This window comes from Diuraphis noxia, unplaced genomic scaffold (genome assembly GCF_037042655.1).
Source record: "Diuraphis noxia isolate RWA-SAM2 unplaced genomic scaffold, SU_Dnox_SAM2 contig0001, whole genome shotgun sequence".
In the NCBI taxonomy this organism is placed as follows: domain Eukaryota; kingdom Metazoa; phylum Arthropoda; class Insecta; order Hemiptera; family Aphididae; genus Diuraphis; species Diuraphis noxia.
Window position 1 is genome coordinate 84,298,775 of NW_028301711.1, and position 15,076 is coordinate 84,313,850.

At 27.3% G+C, this 15,076-nt stretch overlaps 1 protein-coding gene across 1 annotated transcript in view; it reads right to left on the reverse strand.

The window, feature by feature from the left end:
- Positions 1 to 2,932: 2,932 nt before the first annotated feature.
- LOC107165618 (cytosolic carboxypeptidase 6-like) overlaps positions 2,933 to 15,076 on the reverse strand; it is a 60,680-nt gene continuing 48,536 nt past the window's right edge. The window contains exons 11-12 of the mRNA XM_089217808.1: positions 9,398 to 9,507; positions 2,933 to 4,251 (exon numbers count right to left, since the gene is read on the reverse strand). Coding sequence (XP_089073934.1) covers positions 3,818 to 4,251; positions 9,398 to 9,507 — 544 coding nt within the window. The 3' untranslated portion in view covers positions 2,933 to 3,817. The remainder of the gene's footprint in view (positions 4,252 to 9,397; positions 9,508 to 15,076) is intronic.

Genomic DNA, 15,076 nt, shown 5'->3' on the forward strand with positions numbered 1-15,076 from the left:
TCTATGATTATACTATGTACCTACTTTAAAGCATAGGTACACGATAATATAACTTGTATAATATATTATAACACGTCTTAGTTTAGATGACAAAAACATTTTATCTATTGGTATTTGGTATACCTATTACCTATTATATACTATAGCTACCTACCCGTTTGTACCTATATGCAATAAATCTCGAACGCTATCTAACTATTTCCTATACGTGTTTAAAATAGAGATGTCATCCGCTACTCGTGCCAGACCAGCACCAGCGTCACTTTTAATCCCCCCCCCCCCCACCCCCCAAAAAAAAGCATACACACATTATTCATTCCAAAACAATAATATAATATTATTTTATAACTAATTATCAAAGCACGGTACAATCAATTGCCAATAATATTAATGATTTAAAATGGTAAAAATATTAGTCTTAAATACCTATTTTATTATTTATCACATAATGTTCAAACCGATATTACAATTATTGTAGATTGTAAGAAATTGTATATTATACATTTATTTTAATATGATTTATCAGAAAACACTTTTTTTATAAAATCAATTATTCAAATCTAGAATTATTTTCACAATTGTTATGTGTTTCAAATGTATTAAGACGTTTATCAACACATTAACTATCGAGGATAATTTGAATTACTTCTTTTATCTACATTATTTTTGTTTATTTCACAATATTAAGAGGACGCTACACCCGCATATGTTGTCTCCGTCTTACAAGTGCGTAACATAGCAAATTGTATGCTCAGCAGATCACGTTTAGCTCCGTTAGTTTAAAATTTAGAGTAAATTGACTTCTTACAAAAATTAAAGGTAACATTATTATCGAGGGCATGACGTAGGCTTTTTATTATATTTTAATTTTAAAGTGAGTTATGTGTATTTTAAGATATACAAACAATTTTAAATTTTAAAATACACATAACTCACTTTAAAATTAAAATATAATAAAAAGCCTACGTCATGCCCTCGATAATAATGTTACCTTTAATTTTTGTAAGAGGTCAATTTACTCTAAATTTTAAACTAACGGAGCTAAACGTGATTTGCTGAGCATAAAATTTGCTATGTTACGCACTTGTAAGACGGAGACAACGTATGCGGGTGTAGCGTCCTCTTAATGTTTTGGTTAATAGTATTATTTAATTAATTATAAAATTATTAGTAGAGCCAATTCTATGTAATATTTTATGAGTAAAATATTGATTAGGTACCTACTTAAATTTTAGGAACCATTTCACTTAGGCACCATTATATGTACTGGTACAGGCTACTGATACTATAATTGATGTACCTATATAATATTTTTTATGATGGTGATTAGATTTATATACATTTCAAAGACAAAGCACTACTTTTTTGCCAAGAAGAAAGTATCTAACCTTTATTGTTTTATTTTATATTTTTATACCACGAGGAATCACAAGTGGAATTTTTGATATCCACAATTGTGGTCTTGCAGTTCCTTACTTATTTAAAAGCACAAGCACGTATCTTGAAAGTATTCCCAAGAGGGCCGATATTTTTTGGTCTACGTATCTTGATTCCACTCATAGTTCACAGACTCACGTGGACTTTTATCACTCTTCTTCCATTTATAATCCTCGGGACTAGTATAAGAATCAAGTAGAAAAACAAAAATTTAACTTCCGAGGGTATTAAGATGTTCAGACAAAGAAAAAATTATACATTTTGTTATATTTAACGTAAAATATAACTGTTTTCATATCATATGTGTAAATAAGTGTACACCTTCCTAATTAAATTAAAAAATGAATAATTATGTAAGTATTCTATAAATTGTGTCCTATAGGCTATAAATACCACATTAAATACATTATTAATTTATCAAACAACGATAAAACTATAATTAAATATTAATTTATATTTTTATGATTGGTCTTAATGCCTCCACTAAGATTTGGAACTGAAAATGCATTTTTCTTTGTGAGCTTATTAATCAAATATTAATGTGTGAAGTAAATTAATAACAACTAAAAAGTATTAATAGTGTATGTTGTGATAACTCGTTATATAAGACTTTCAAGAACACGAAAAACCATCTAGATTTTGGGTCCTACCGACGTGACCATTATATTGTTGTTTGACTAGTATGGTGTTACGTTTTCATCACTCGTTATAAAATATAAAATATATTAATAATTTTTCGTTGATTTTTTTCTTTTCATATCTATCAGATATCTTATTTACTAATATATTTTTCCTAAAAACTATTACACTTACATAATATCAATACATGATATCAATTAAAGGATGTAAGCCACAAATCAAATCTGAGATCACCGAGAAAAGGTTAAGAAGAAATAAAAAAATAATTAATAATGTATATTTTATTATAAAATTAACAAAGTATTGAAAATTGTATCTTGTGAAAACATTTAATTTTAATTTTTGTTTAAGCTAACTATGAATAATATGTAGGTAAAACATTAAATTATAAATATTAAACTATAATCAGATAAAATTTGTATGTATATTTTGTAAAAAAAAAAATGCTTAATATTTAATTATATCTAGTTACCTATATAAAAAAAAATTGCAACTCCCAGTTAAAACGTAGGGACTATCTCACCAAGTGGATATCTACTTCTTGAAAATATCGATTTCATTAAGTACGTGTGTGTGTGTGTGTTTGTGTTTGTGTATGTCATATACTATAAATTATAAATTATACCTAATCAAGACTCTAGAGGACCACAAGGGTTGAGATGTTGGAGGGAGAATCATTACAAATTACAAATTTAAATTGTTATTATAATCATAGTACAAAATAGATATATTATTACATTAAGGGCTAGTTGTACCGTCTCTGATTAAAGTTAACCGGAGTTTAATCGGCTGAATTTGCACGGTTAAATATCTGTTATCAGCTGATTAAGCGTAATCGAAGTTTAACCGTAGACGGTACAACTGGCCCTAAGGTCAGTGGTGGATCAATGTTCCTGATTGAGGCGAGTTATGAAAAAGTTATGTGTTAAAATATAAAATAGTGATAACGTTTAATAATTATTTGCAAATTAACTTGTATTTGTAGATTTTATAGGTTGTACAAGGCACAAGTATTTAGTATTACATGATTTATTTTTAATTGTTTCATTAATTATTTACCTAACATATACGACAAAATTAATCAACTCTTATGTGAGAAAATGCTGAAAATATTGAAAAAAGAAACAGTTTAATTTATTACAAACCATCTAAAACTAAATATTTATTTAAAAACTTCGAAAGAGACCCCGTCGACACCCCTTCAGACATGTACCGACGTCGCCGCAGGTATCATGCAGAGATATTACAAAAAAAAAAAACGTTGAAGTGTTCTTAAAAAAAAGAAAAATGCTCACGTCAGTGAAAATTAATTTGGTAAGGACATTTAAAATAAGTTCCTACCCCTCTCAACACCCTCCTACAGTTTCTACACCGCAGATTTAGGTACCTATATAACATGTTGTTTAACAATAATATATGTTGACTACATCAGGCTGTACTCATATTATAATCATAGACTTATAGAAATAGATGGAAGATTAGGTTTGAAAAAGCGTGCACGTTTTACTATCTTGGAGCTTGTGACGAGGACCATCACATCTGATAGAACATCTGATCTTCTATCTTCGAAACAATATATACTTCCATTTCTCTCATCACTTTTATGATGATTTCCAGCAATCTTTCTTACTACCTACGTTTGGCACGACAACGACTCCCAGCAGTTCTCTGGGTAAATGTTTTGTTTATTTCTATACAAGTCTATGACTATTATACAACTCTATCACGAGTGGCCAGCACGTCAGAACTTGAGCAACGCGTCTGTGTCTCGTATGATGTCATTGACGTTTATAATCGAAAACGAATGTGGAGCGGTGGCGTTCTCTCGGTCTGCAGGGATTGACGACCTCCGATTATCGACGGTCTTCGACAGGTCCACGAAGCGCATGTGACGCTTGTTGGCGTTTGCCCTGTTCGGGTCGTCGGATGGGGGCCACGAAGCCTTCAGAGCGCTGCGAAACGAGTCTTTGATGTCCACCAGTTTCAACGCGAGCGATTTCTTTTTGATTTTCCTCTTAAACAACGGGTGAGTCTCACGTTGTCGGCACAACACAGTTTTCCGTTTTCTGTCTCGTTTCTTGACGCACTTGGTGGCGGCGTCTTGCGGCGTCAGCACGCCGGTCGATTTGAAGTAGTCGAAACACGCAAGCACCACGCACCGGCCGATGGTATAAACTGTGGGACTCGTATGTAAGGAAAGTCTACGAAAACCATTTGTTTGATCGTCTTAAATTATCTTAAAATACCATATTTAAATAACTTACTAAATATGCTTTTGAAAATTCATAAACTATAGAAAAAATTATAGCAAGGAAGGTACTTATTGGGCAAAGTAGGTACTTGTAAATAACTGGTTAGAATTGTTTCGCATTTTTTATTTATTTATTTTTTTTTTTTTATCAATATATTCCAATTTTCTCCTATAAAATATCATTATATAATATTTAAAGAGTTTTATCATAAGCTCTATAGAACATTCCATTGAATAGGTAGGTACTCAATTAGTTTAATAAAACAATGGATAAATATGTATTTATACCATAAGAAGGTGTTTTTTTTACGATAGTAACATTACTCTGATAACATCAAACAAAAATAAAAATAGCTGAAATGGTATTATATCTATGTAGATTTTTCAAAATTTTCTCAGACATGGAAAATAAGTATGCATCATGTGAGTAAAATTCCCTTAACCACCAAATAAAATGATTTGATAAGCAAAATAAACTTTTTTATGTGTATTATATTATATTGATTAATTCGTTCACAATGATTGTTAGTCGCGTTAAGCTCAATAATTTAGTGTGCAGGTACTTAAAAAATATTATATAAAAAACATATTATTATTCTTATTAGTATAAACTATAGAGAATGCTACACCCGCACGTTTTGTCTTCGTCTAATAAACGTAAAACATAACAAAAACTGTTTTGTGCGGGGAAGAATCAAGTAAGCTACAGACATAACTATAAGAAACGAAATTTCCATCATATAAAAATGAGAATTTTGGCTGTGAAATATCGTTTTTATTTTTTCTATAACGGAGCCACAAAAAAAAATTTTACAAGTTTGAAAAACGAAAAAATAATGGATTTTGAAACAATAAGAACTTTTTTTGTATAAGTGATATCATAAAAAATGAAAACGATATTTCATAGATAATGTTCTCAAACATATCGTATATAAATTTGGAGTCTTAGCTATCATTACAGCCCGAGTGCTTCTATCCCGCGCAAAACAATGTTTTTCATATGGTGTACATTTTTAGATGAAGATAACACATGCGGGTGAAGCGTCTTAAAGAATTTATTATATAACATGCCGCCTACGATCGATAACTTGTCTACTGTGATTTTTTTGTTGATTTGAAATCACGGTAAAACGAAAGTTTCATATTAGAGATTCCTATAGCTATAACACATATAATACACATTTCGACCATAAATATAATACCGAAAATATTAAACGAGTCTGAAATGTATATGAGTGACATTTATATAAATATCTAAATATCTTGTAAATCACATCTTATGTCTCTTGTGCGACTATTGATTATAGTACCTAATACGAGTAACATAACATCTGCATTACTGCGATCCATCATCATTATAATATTATATTATATGACGCTCGGATTGCTGTTAACAGATAATTTTCGACCACCACCAATAAGTTCATGTGTATGACGTGCGTATGTAATTTTCCCAAAAATATAAAAATTAATTTTAATAATTTGCAACACGACAGAAAATGAAATGGAATGTGTATAATCACACCTTTAACTTCGATAATTGTTGGTAAATTTATTGACATCTCATTATCTATACGATAATACAAACTCATACCCTATATGGCCTATATAATATTGGTATGTTCTACTACTAATAAGTAGAGATGGGATCGATCACGTCTAATCCAAGTCTAATATTAGATATATAAAAAAATCGAATAATATTGAACAGCCAACAGCATTTACGTAATATTTACAGTTAGTTCCATACTATAATCGCGTTTTTAATATCCGGAATTATACTTATAAATTACATAAAGTAGGTATACGTACTATAATGCTGATATATTTGTATTTGTAATAGTTGTAATATGATTGATTTTTATATGTTTTTAATAACTAGAATTGTACCTATTTAATATTTTTGATAATTTTCTATTAATATAACTATTAAAATGAACTTGATTGATCAATGAATAAAAATACAATATGTTAATTTTTTAAAAAAAATTGTTTAGTTATTTTAAAGTAGTGAAAATTACAATTTTTGAAGGTATAAAATGGTGCAGATTACATAATATCCTTTTATTTTGTTTTATGTGGCACAAATTATAAAATTAAAAAGTGGCGCAAATTACCAAAATTAATTTTTAAATGTGGCGCAATATATATATATTTTTTGGGGGGTTTGTATTTGGCACAAATTACACACGTCCTCGCAGCGAAACGAATAACAATGAAATATGGATATACTGCTCAATAGCGCGTTCAGGTAGGGTATACCCTTCTTCCCATACCATCCCGCTCACACAGCATAAGTGGCGGTATTTGTTGAAATTTCCGAAACTTTACAAAACGAACGAGGTGTTTATAGCGCAACTTCTGGTAGGTATTAACTCTTGTGCAATCACAATCTGGCCTATTGAGATAATTTACGTATTCAAACAACCACTAACCGATCCTTGTAAATCGAACTAATTACATATATATTATACCTAAACTATCACTACTTGATTAAGGAATTATATCAATAACTATCAAAACGGTTATGATTTCTCTTTGTCTTGACAAAATTGAATATATAGAATAAATAGGTGTATGTATAATTATTGTAAGGGACGACAATGATCGCTATGATACATTAATGCAGTATCTACTTCAAGGGACCACTCGTTAAAATAAAATAATATAGAAAAAATGTAGGTTAAAAGTAAGTTTTTTAACTTTTAACTTTTACTAATTAAATTTAAAAAACTAACTTATTTTTATTAATAATCTGAAACATTTTTTAAACTGAATACTTATAATATAATATAATACTCCAAAACACAATTACCAAATTACGTCTATTTAAATATCGAAGTGGGATATCTGGTAGGTAGTGTTGTTGTGAAATTTGAAATGTTTATAAGAGATTGCAGTTTTTTATGAAAATATATGTATTTTTATGCAACGTTATTTTGATCCCTATTGAAATCCAGAAAAGTGCATTCAACAGTTCGAGAGACTATAATTTAGTATTTACAATACATTGGTATAACACTAAAATTTATAAATTATACCTATTTCCCATTTTTCTATAAAATATGTACTTGTATTAAACAAAATATATTTTATCTCAATGGACTATGGATACAATATAATTTATAATGAATATAGCCATTTTGTTTTAAATTTAAGTTCTTATTTTTATACAAGGAAACAAATAAATTTAACGAGACTAAAAAATTAATCAATTGATTGTTAATAATTATCATGGAAAAATGTAATTAAATATAATTTACTACTAATTTAAAAAAAAAGAACTTGTTATAATATAAATCAGTTAAAAGTTTAAAAAACTTGAAACTTGATAATAGTTATAGAATTAGGTTTTTTTTAACTACGATATGTTAGTATTTTAAAATTATTTAAATTGTAACCTTCGTATTTTATCAAATTTATGGATTCTATCAATGTCATATTAATGTATAGTAGGTATTAGGGTTTATCGTACAAATTGTTTTATCTAATTTACATAATTTAAAATATCAAAATCATTGGTAAAACAAATTTTTTGTAAAATTTGAGTAACTTCTTCAAAAATCGTATTTTGGCTGTAGTTGCTTACACCATTGTGTATATTAGTACGTTTAATCACTGATTAATGCTTGTAATTAATTTAATTTCATAGTTTACAAATATAATAAAAATGTCAATACTGGGATTTAGTATGGTATAAAATATTTTGTACCTATGTTTAAACATACAAAATATTAATTAATTGATTTGAAATAAACAAAAAAATACTTACTACTTGAGTATACTTATATATAAATATTAACTATATAGAATCAACTTATAGTGTTGATGTTAGTTAACTACTTTAGACTAAAAGCATCTATCAATTATCAAAGAATAGCAGGTTACTAATATTAGGCCAAGGTAATAATATTATTATCTTAGACATTTCCCAGTGATTTGTTATTATTATTTAATTGTCTAACATTTTTATATTATTTTTTGAAGTATTTTCAGAAATACAAAAGTAAAAAAAAGAAACTGATAAAAAAATTACTCTAAAAATAAATTTGTAAGATTGTAAGAGTAATATGCAATCACATTTTTTTGCCAATCCACTCAAGTACATAACATAATGTTTTGTTATAATACGAATGTTTTTGTTTTTCTACCCAAGAATGTCGTACAGAAACTTACATAATACATTTTTTAACAATGAACATTTTTTAATACAACTATAATATTGATACTGATACACATTAATTAATTGATTGGAAGATTTTTCAGTTATATTAACTTTGTAGTTTGTATTTTATTTAATGCTAATTTGGCATTAATTTTGTCACCTGATATGGCCGAAAACAAGAATAAAACTAAATTCCAAATGGTATTCATGTTTCGTCTCAGATACATCGCTGGTGATTCTATGTTTGACATAACGATAATTATGGCAGTGAATTTAATATAACAAAGACCTTAAAAAATGCATTTAAAAATCTCAAAAAGTCCAATATAAAATACGCTAAAAATCATTTAAAGATGCATTTAAAAAATATGATACGTACCTTATATAAATCTTTCAAATTCAATTATTAATTAGAAAAAAACTTAATTTTTAATAATTTTCATTTGTTTTGCACGAGACGAAAATTAAAAATAAATAATAATTCATAAATACGTGTAAAAGTTTTAATCAATGGAAATTGTTTAGAAAATTCCATCGAAAAAATGATCTAATGAAAAATGAAAAATATACATATTAAAATGACCTTCAACTTGAAAAATGTCTTAAAATGCTGAAAAATGCTAATTAAAAGAATCAAAATTGAATTAATCGGTACCTAGTACAGACTTTGTGTTAAAATTGTCACGTTTTGCAATAACCTAACTGACGGAAACATATAAACTTGGTGATACGTTTAAACATAATAATAATATATAATATTGTGATTTAGGTATCATAATGTACAGAGCGTGCATATAATAATAACATGTGTCGAGAATTTTCCCGGAAACGGCACAAGGTGCTGATATTATTATCATTATAATCGTTATTATCGAAACACATCCCAAAACAAATACAAAGGATACAAGAATCTTCCGTGAACGGAATCATCGTATTTGGCGAAACTCTGAAGCCGTACTGCGATACGAACAACGTATAACAATTGACTTTTTCCTTCAACGATTGACACAGAAACCTGCAACAAAAAGTTTACGGTCTTACTACGTGTTTGATATAATTTAATATAATTATACAGCCGTCGATCTGTGGCTTATACGTAATAATGTTATTATCTATTGCAGTGGTCTTCAACCTTTTTGGACTCGCGACCCACGTAAGCTTTATAAAAAATCGAAAATTGCTTAATACTTTGCAATAGTACTATTAAATTTGAATGAATAAAAATAACATTTTAATAGGTAGAATATTATTATTAATTGAAAATGTATAGATTTCATATGAAAATATAAAATAAAATGAAAATATGATACAAAAAATGTATTAACATTTATTATACTTCGTTCTTAAACACAGCAACAACATCGATGATATTCGTAGATTACGGGACTCTAACGATAACAATGTATATTAATTCTATTAATAACACAGTTTATTCGTTAATTCTTATCTCAATAAATTACTATCTTACTACGTACAATCATACCAGTCTAATATGAAACATTATACCGTGATTTAATATTCATTATAATATTATAGAATAGAATATAGAATAACAATAAATTATAAAATATTGTTGATACAATATAATACACAACATACACTACTATTTTTAAAATATATTTTCATTTATTAAATTTCTAAATTTAATTATTAAAAAATTATTTTTTTACCTTTTATAATATTAAAAATTTTATTTTTATTTTAAAAAGAAGACTTATCGCGACCCAATTTTAAAGCTTACGCGACCCAAAAATGGGTCGCGACCCACCGGTTCTACCCACCACTGATCTATTGTACTGATGTTGTCTGTCGTAGTGCCTAAAATGTTTTATTCTGTTGTTGCAGCACTACAATATTATTATATTATACTAAGTAATAAGAATCGATATTATAATACAATTTTTTTTTCCTGTATTATATCCCATAAGAGCACGTTTTTTAAATTGATAATGATTAATTTTGGATAACAGGATATTGTTTAAAAATTTTATGTGTATACCGGAGATAAAGTAATTATGTACGCTAAAAATCTGCGTTCCTAACTCTATACCTAGTTAATTAGTTCATACAATTTGATATATACATATTATGTACCACACGCTATGAGTTCAATATACTCAAATTTATATTTATTTTGCAAGTATTGAACTAAACCGCATATAAATTGATTGTTTTCAATATTATAACTACATTCCATCCGCAATAATGTTTTAAAAACAAATTATTATGTGTTACAATGAATGCTTAACACAATAACAATTCAATACAATAATTTAGTCCAGCGCATATAAAATACTTCCTGACGTGATAACTTTGATATTATAATAAATTTGACAGTTTTCAAATATGTGATATTATTCAAATATGTATGTGTGTCGTATCACCACGCTTGCTTCAATCAAATCAATATAATATTTATTTTTATTTTTAGATTCTGAACGAAGTGATGAATGTATTGATTTTACAATGATGTGTGTTTTTTTTTTTGTTTTTGTGTCTGTGTACAGCATAACTAGTTGAAATAATGCTTCAATTTCAAACTTTGGGGGTGGTTTCCGATGTAAAAGTGAATATCCTTGGTGCATTATAGAGGTCAAAAGTAAACATTTTCCAACAGTTTTCAAAAAAATCGAGAAAAACAAAAAAAAAATGGCAAAACCAATTTTCAACCAAATCGATTTTTTTTATATAGTTGTAATTCAAAAACTAATCACTATAAATACTTGACATTTTCATCAAATGTTTATGTTAGTGATATCTATATACAGTTTAATTTTTTACTTTTTTGAGTTATTTATAGACCACTGAAATTTTTTTGAAGTGCCGGTAAAAAAATTTGAAAATTTAAAATAAGATACCTTATGAGTTGTTCTTATTGTAGCTAAAAAATTTTTATAAGCGTTTATAGTTCAAATTTTTACGAAATCTGTCGAAAATGCGAAAATTTGCAAGTAATTTTGAAGCTGAAAAATCATAACATTTTTTGTGTTTATAACTAAGGATTAAGAATACAACACAAAGTTTTCCATTAGTTTTCCTTCAAGTAGCTCTAGAGAAAACTCGAAGCATCATTATAGGAAACATTTTAAGTGAGTTTGAATTTTAAATTTTTACGAAATAGCGTAATGATAACGATTTATCCTCAAACGATTTTAAATATTTATTATTATTCAAAAAGTATAAGTCGTAGATACTTGAAAATTTCACCAGTTATTTAGATTAGCATTTTCTTTACATGATTTAAATTTGGAAATATTTTGAATTTTTTTAGATATTTAATGACAACTGAAATTTTCAATTTTTCTGAAATTTTTTTTTTGAAGTGTCAATAAAATTGTTTTGGTCCTATCAAAAAACTTAAAAATTTAATACAGAGTTCCTCATAAGTTATTCTTATAATGATTGAAAATTTATAAGAATACATAGATACAATTGTTTTAAATTTTTATTTGAAGTTCAAATATTGACAAAAATTCGTCAAAACCATGAATATTTTTTTTTGTGTCTGCCATCACGTTAGTGATACACAAAAATTCGCAAATTGTTTTAAGCTAGAAATTAATGAAAAATTTTCTTTTTAAATCTAAGATTTGAAAATGTAATACAAGATTCCTTACAAATTTGTCAATCTTTATCACAAAAAAATGTCCACCGGAAATTCAAATTAAATTTTTATTAGCATTTGAATTTCAAATATTGACAAAAATTCGTCAAAACCATGAATATTAGCGAATTATTTTGTAGTTCAAAATTCATAATATTGTTTGTATTTATATTTAAGGTTATAAAATTCAACACTAAGTTTTCCATAAGTTTTGCTTCAAATAGCTATAGAGAAAATTTGAATTGTTATTATAGGAAAAATGTTTTGAGCATTTGAGTTTAAATTTTTATGAAATCGCGATTATGAAAAACGATTTATCCTCAAACCAGGTATATGTACATATATGTTTAATATGCATGATAATATAAGGTATTATGAATGATGATAACTACATGCAATGTTTTTGGAAAAATTGATTAACCATGATGCTTTATGCAAAATGCGTCCTAATTGAAAAATAAAATATTTGTTTCAAAATAGAATGTATGACAATATTTAAATTAAATATTATCCTAGACTGACAAATCTTCTCCGTTCAGAATCGTTTTTTGTATACAATGATACCTATCATTAAGTACATTAATTTGATTATAATCAACTCAATTTAACACAAATTAAAATTTTTGAAAATTTTAACATAAAATTAAGTCAAAAAATATTTTGGGGATCAATGAGACCCACCACCTCGTAGTGGATCCAGGATATCTAAATGGTTCCAAACTATAATTCAATACAGGTAGGTAGAGACAAATTTGACGGAAACAAAAATCGTACCTTATTCTGTTTGGTGAAAACGATACTTGACGCAAACGAAAAGATTTTTAGCGGAAACGATTAACGCCCTTTGGGATTTGACCCCTGCTACGGCATTGACATCATTTTCATGTTGCATAATGCATATTATCATAGTAATGAATTTAATGAGATTTTGGTTTTCAATACGATGCGACCTACTTGTCCGTTTTACCCCAAAGAGATTGAAAATTCAGGGAGAAGGCATGCATTTTTAGTCAAAAATTATGTCGTCTGACTTAAAAGTACGTAAAATTAAAAATTAATTGTATAGAACTGTTGTTGCGCTGTATAGAGTACATACAAAAGTAATATTTTATTAGAGAACCTATAGTTTAACCTTTGTCATAAAAGATGTTTAAATGTCTGTTATCTTTTAAAGAAGATATCTAAAAGAAGTAGAAGAAAATAAATAATTTTGTGTAGTAGAATATAATATGTAAATCATACTTTCATAAAATTAGCTTCTTTTTTATTTAAAGTGTTAACTAAAATTGATTTGCAAGTAATATTAGACAGTATAAACTATAAATAATCACAATAAATAAAATAACATATCAAAGTTAAGTACACGGACAATGTTTCAACTGGTCGGGTATAATGAATACCCTCGAGGAAGGCCCAATAATCTATTAAGTTACTATTATTTAAAACGAATTCCATACCGACCGTTTTTAAAGAGTTGATTATAGGCTATTTTTAGACAATCTGTATAATACTTGAGTGCTTGCCGCTTGGCGTGATGTGAGCGTGTAGTAGGTAAATATCGTTAGTGTGAGTGATTTCCCAGAACCGACGTATGGCATTATCTGACGGCGAGCTAGAAGCTAGATAAGCGTTGCGCACTCGCATTCACGTTTCACTTCATGCTTAACAACGAATTTATTTAATGGCAAAATGTTGTAAATCATATAGTATAGGCCTAAACGAATTCCAACATACCGACTTGAGTTTTACACACATAATAATTTTGCAAACATGTTTTGTTTTGTTGTTCTATCAACTTTGGATCCTTTGAGCCACATTTTTAATTTATTATTCTAAAAAAGAAAAAACCTCATTTGAAATTTATTAAAAATTCTTGAATTCTTAAAAATTTAAATGGTCATTAATAGTTTTAAAAATTTATTTTTATTTTTTTGATTCGAAGGATTCAAAATAGACTTCATAATAAATTCAAAATTCAAATATGTTTTCAAAATTATTATAGGAATAAAACTCAAGTTAGTACGTTTGAACGCGTAAAAGTCTAGTTTAATCTAAAAGTGGTAGATTGGATTCCCTTAATTGAAAATGATAAATGTTATACCGCACGAATGTCACCCTACGGCCTACACCAGTGAAGAATATAGTTTATTATATAATTAGTCACAGAGGTTTCAGAGTTTGAAAATAAGGTGCTTATTTATTTGAGTTCAATTTAAATTAAGTTAAGCGAAAAGTGCACTAGTGTTCAAGTTTTTCAAGTTATAAAACAAATAAAAAATACATAATATATTAATATGTATCTTCAATGTATCTTCAATGTATCTATTATGTATTGTAAGACGGAGAAAACAAATGCGCTTGTGTCGTAATTTTAAATGGAAGTTCGTTATTTGGAAGTTCATTGACTCATAAATTATGATTAATAATATTATAAATGAGCCTATGCTATACTAATGTATTGTTAATTTTATCTATGTAAGACTTAATCTGTGTCGTAGTATTTTTATTTTTTTTGATATTAAAAAAAAAAATCTTATTTTCTTAAACTGATAACTTACATTTTATTAATGTTATCCAAATAATAAAAACGCTATGACACAGAATGAGAACAAAGTTTTTCCCTATGCGTCGTGTAAATTTGGTAATCCTACAACATAGACAGAGGGAGTAAAGTTGTCATCTTAATAACTATTCTGATAGATTCATATTATCAAGATCACAATAACAATAACACTATAAAAAATAAATAGTTATACTGATCATAATAATACCTGTAAATACGATAATATTATTTCGTACAATAAAATTGGTTGTATTGTAATTTGTAATAAATACAACAATATCTAATACCTGTCTATAAGCTATAACTAATAGGTATTATACTGTCGTATGGGTCGTATTTATTATTTGCTCAAATTGGTGGAAATATAAATAAAAATATTTTTCTATAAGCTTAAACACCAATTTAAGTCTGGCGAAA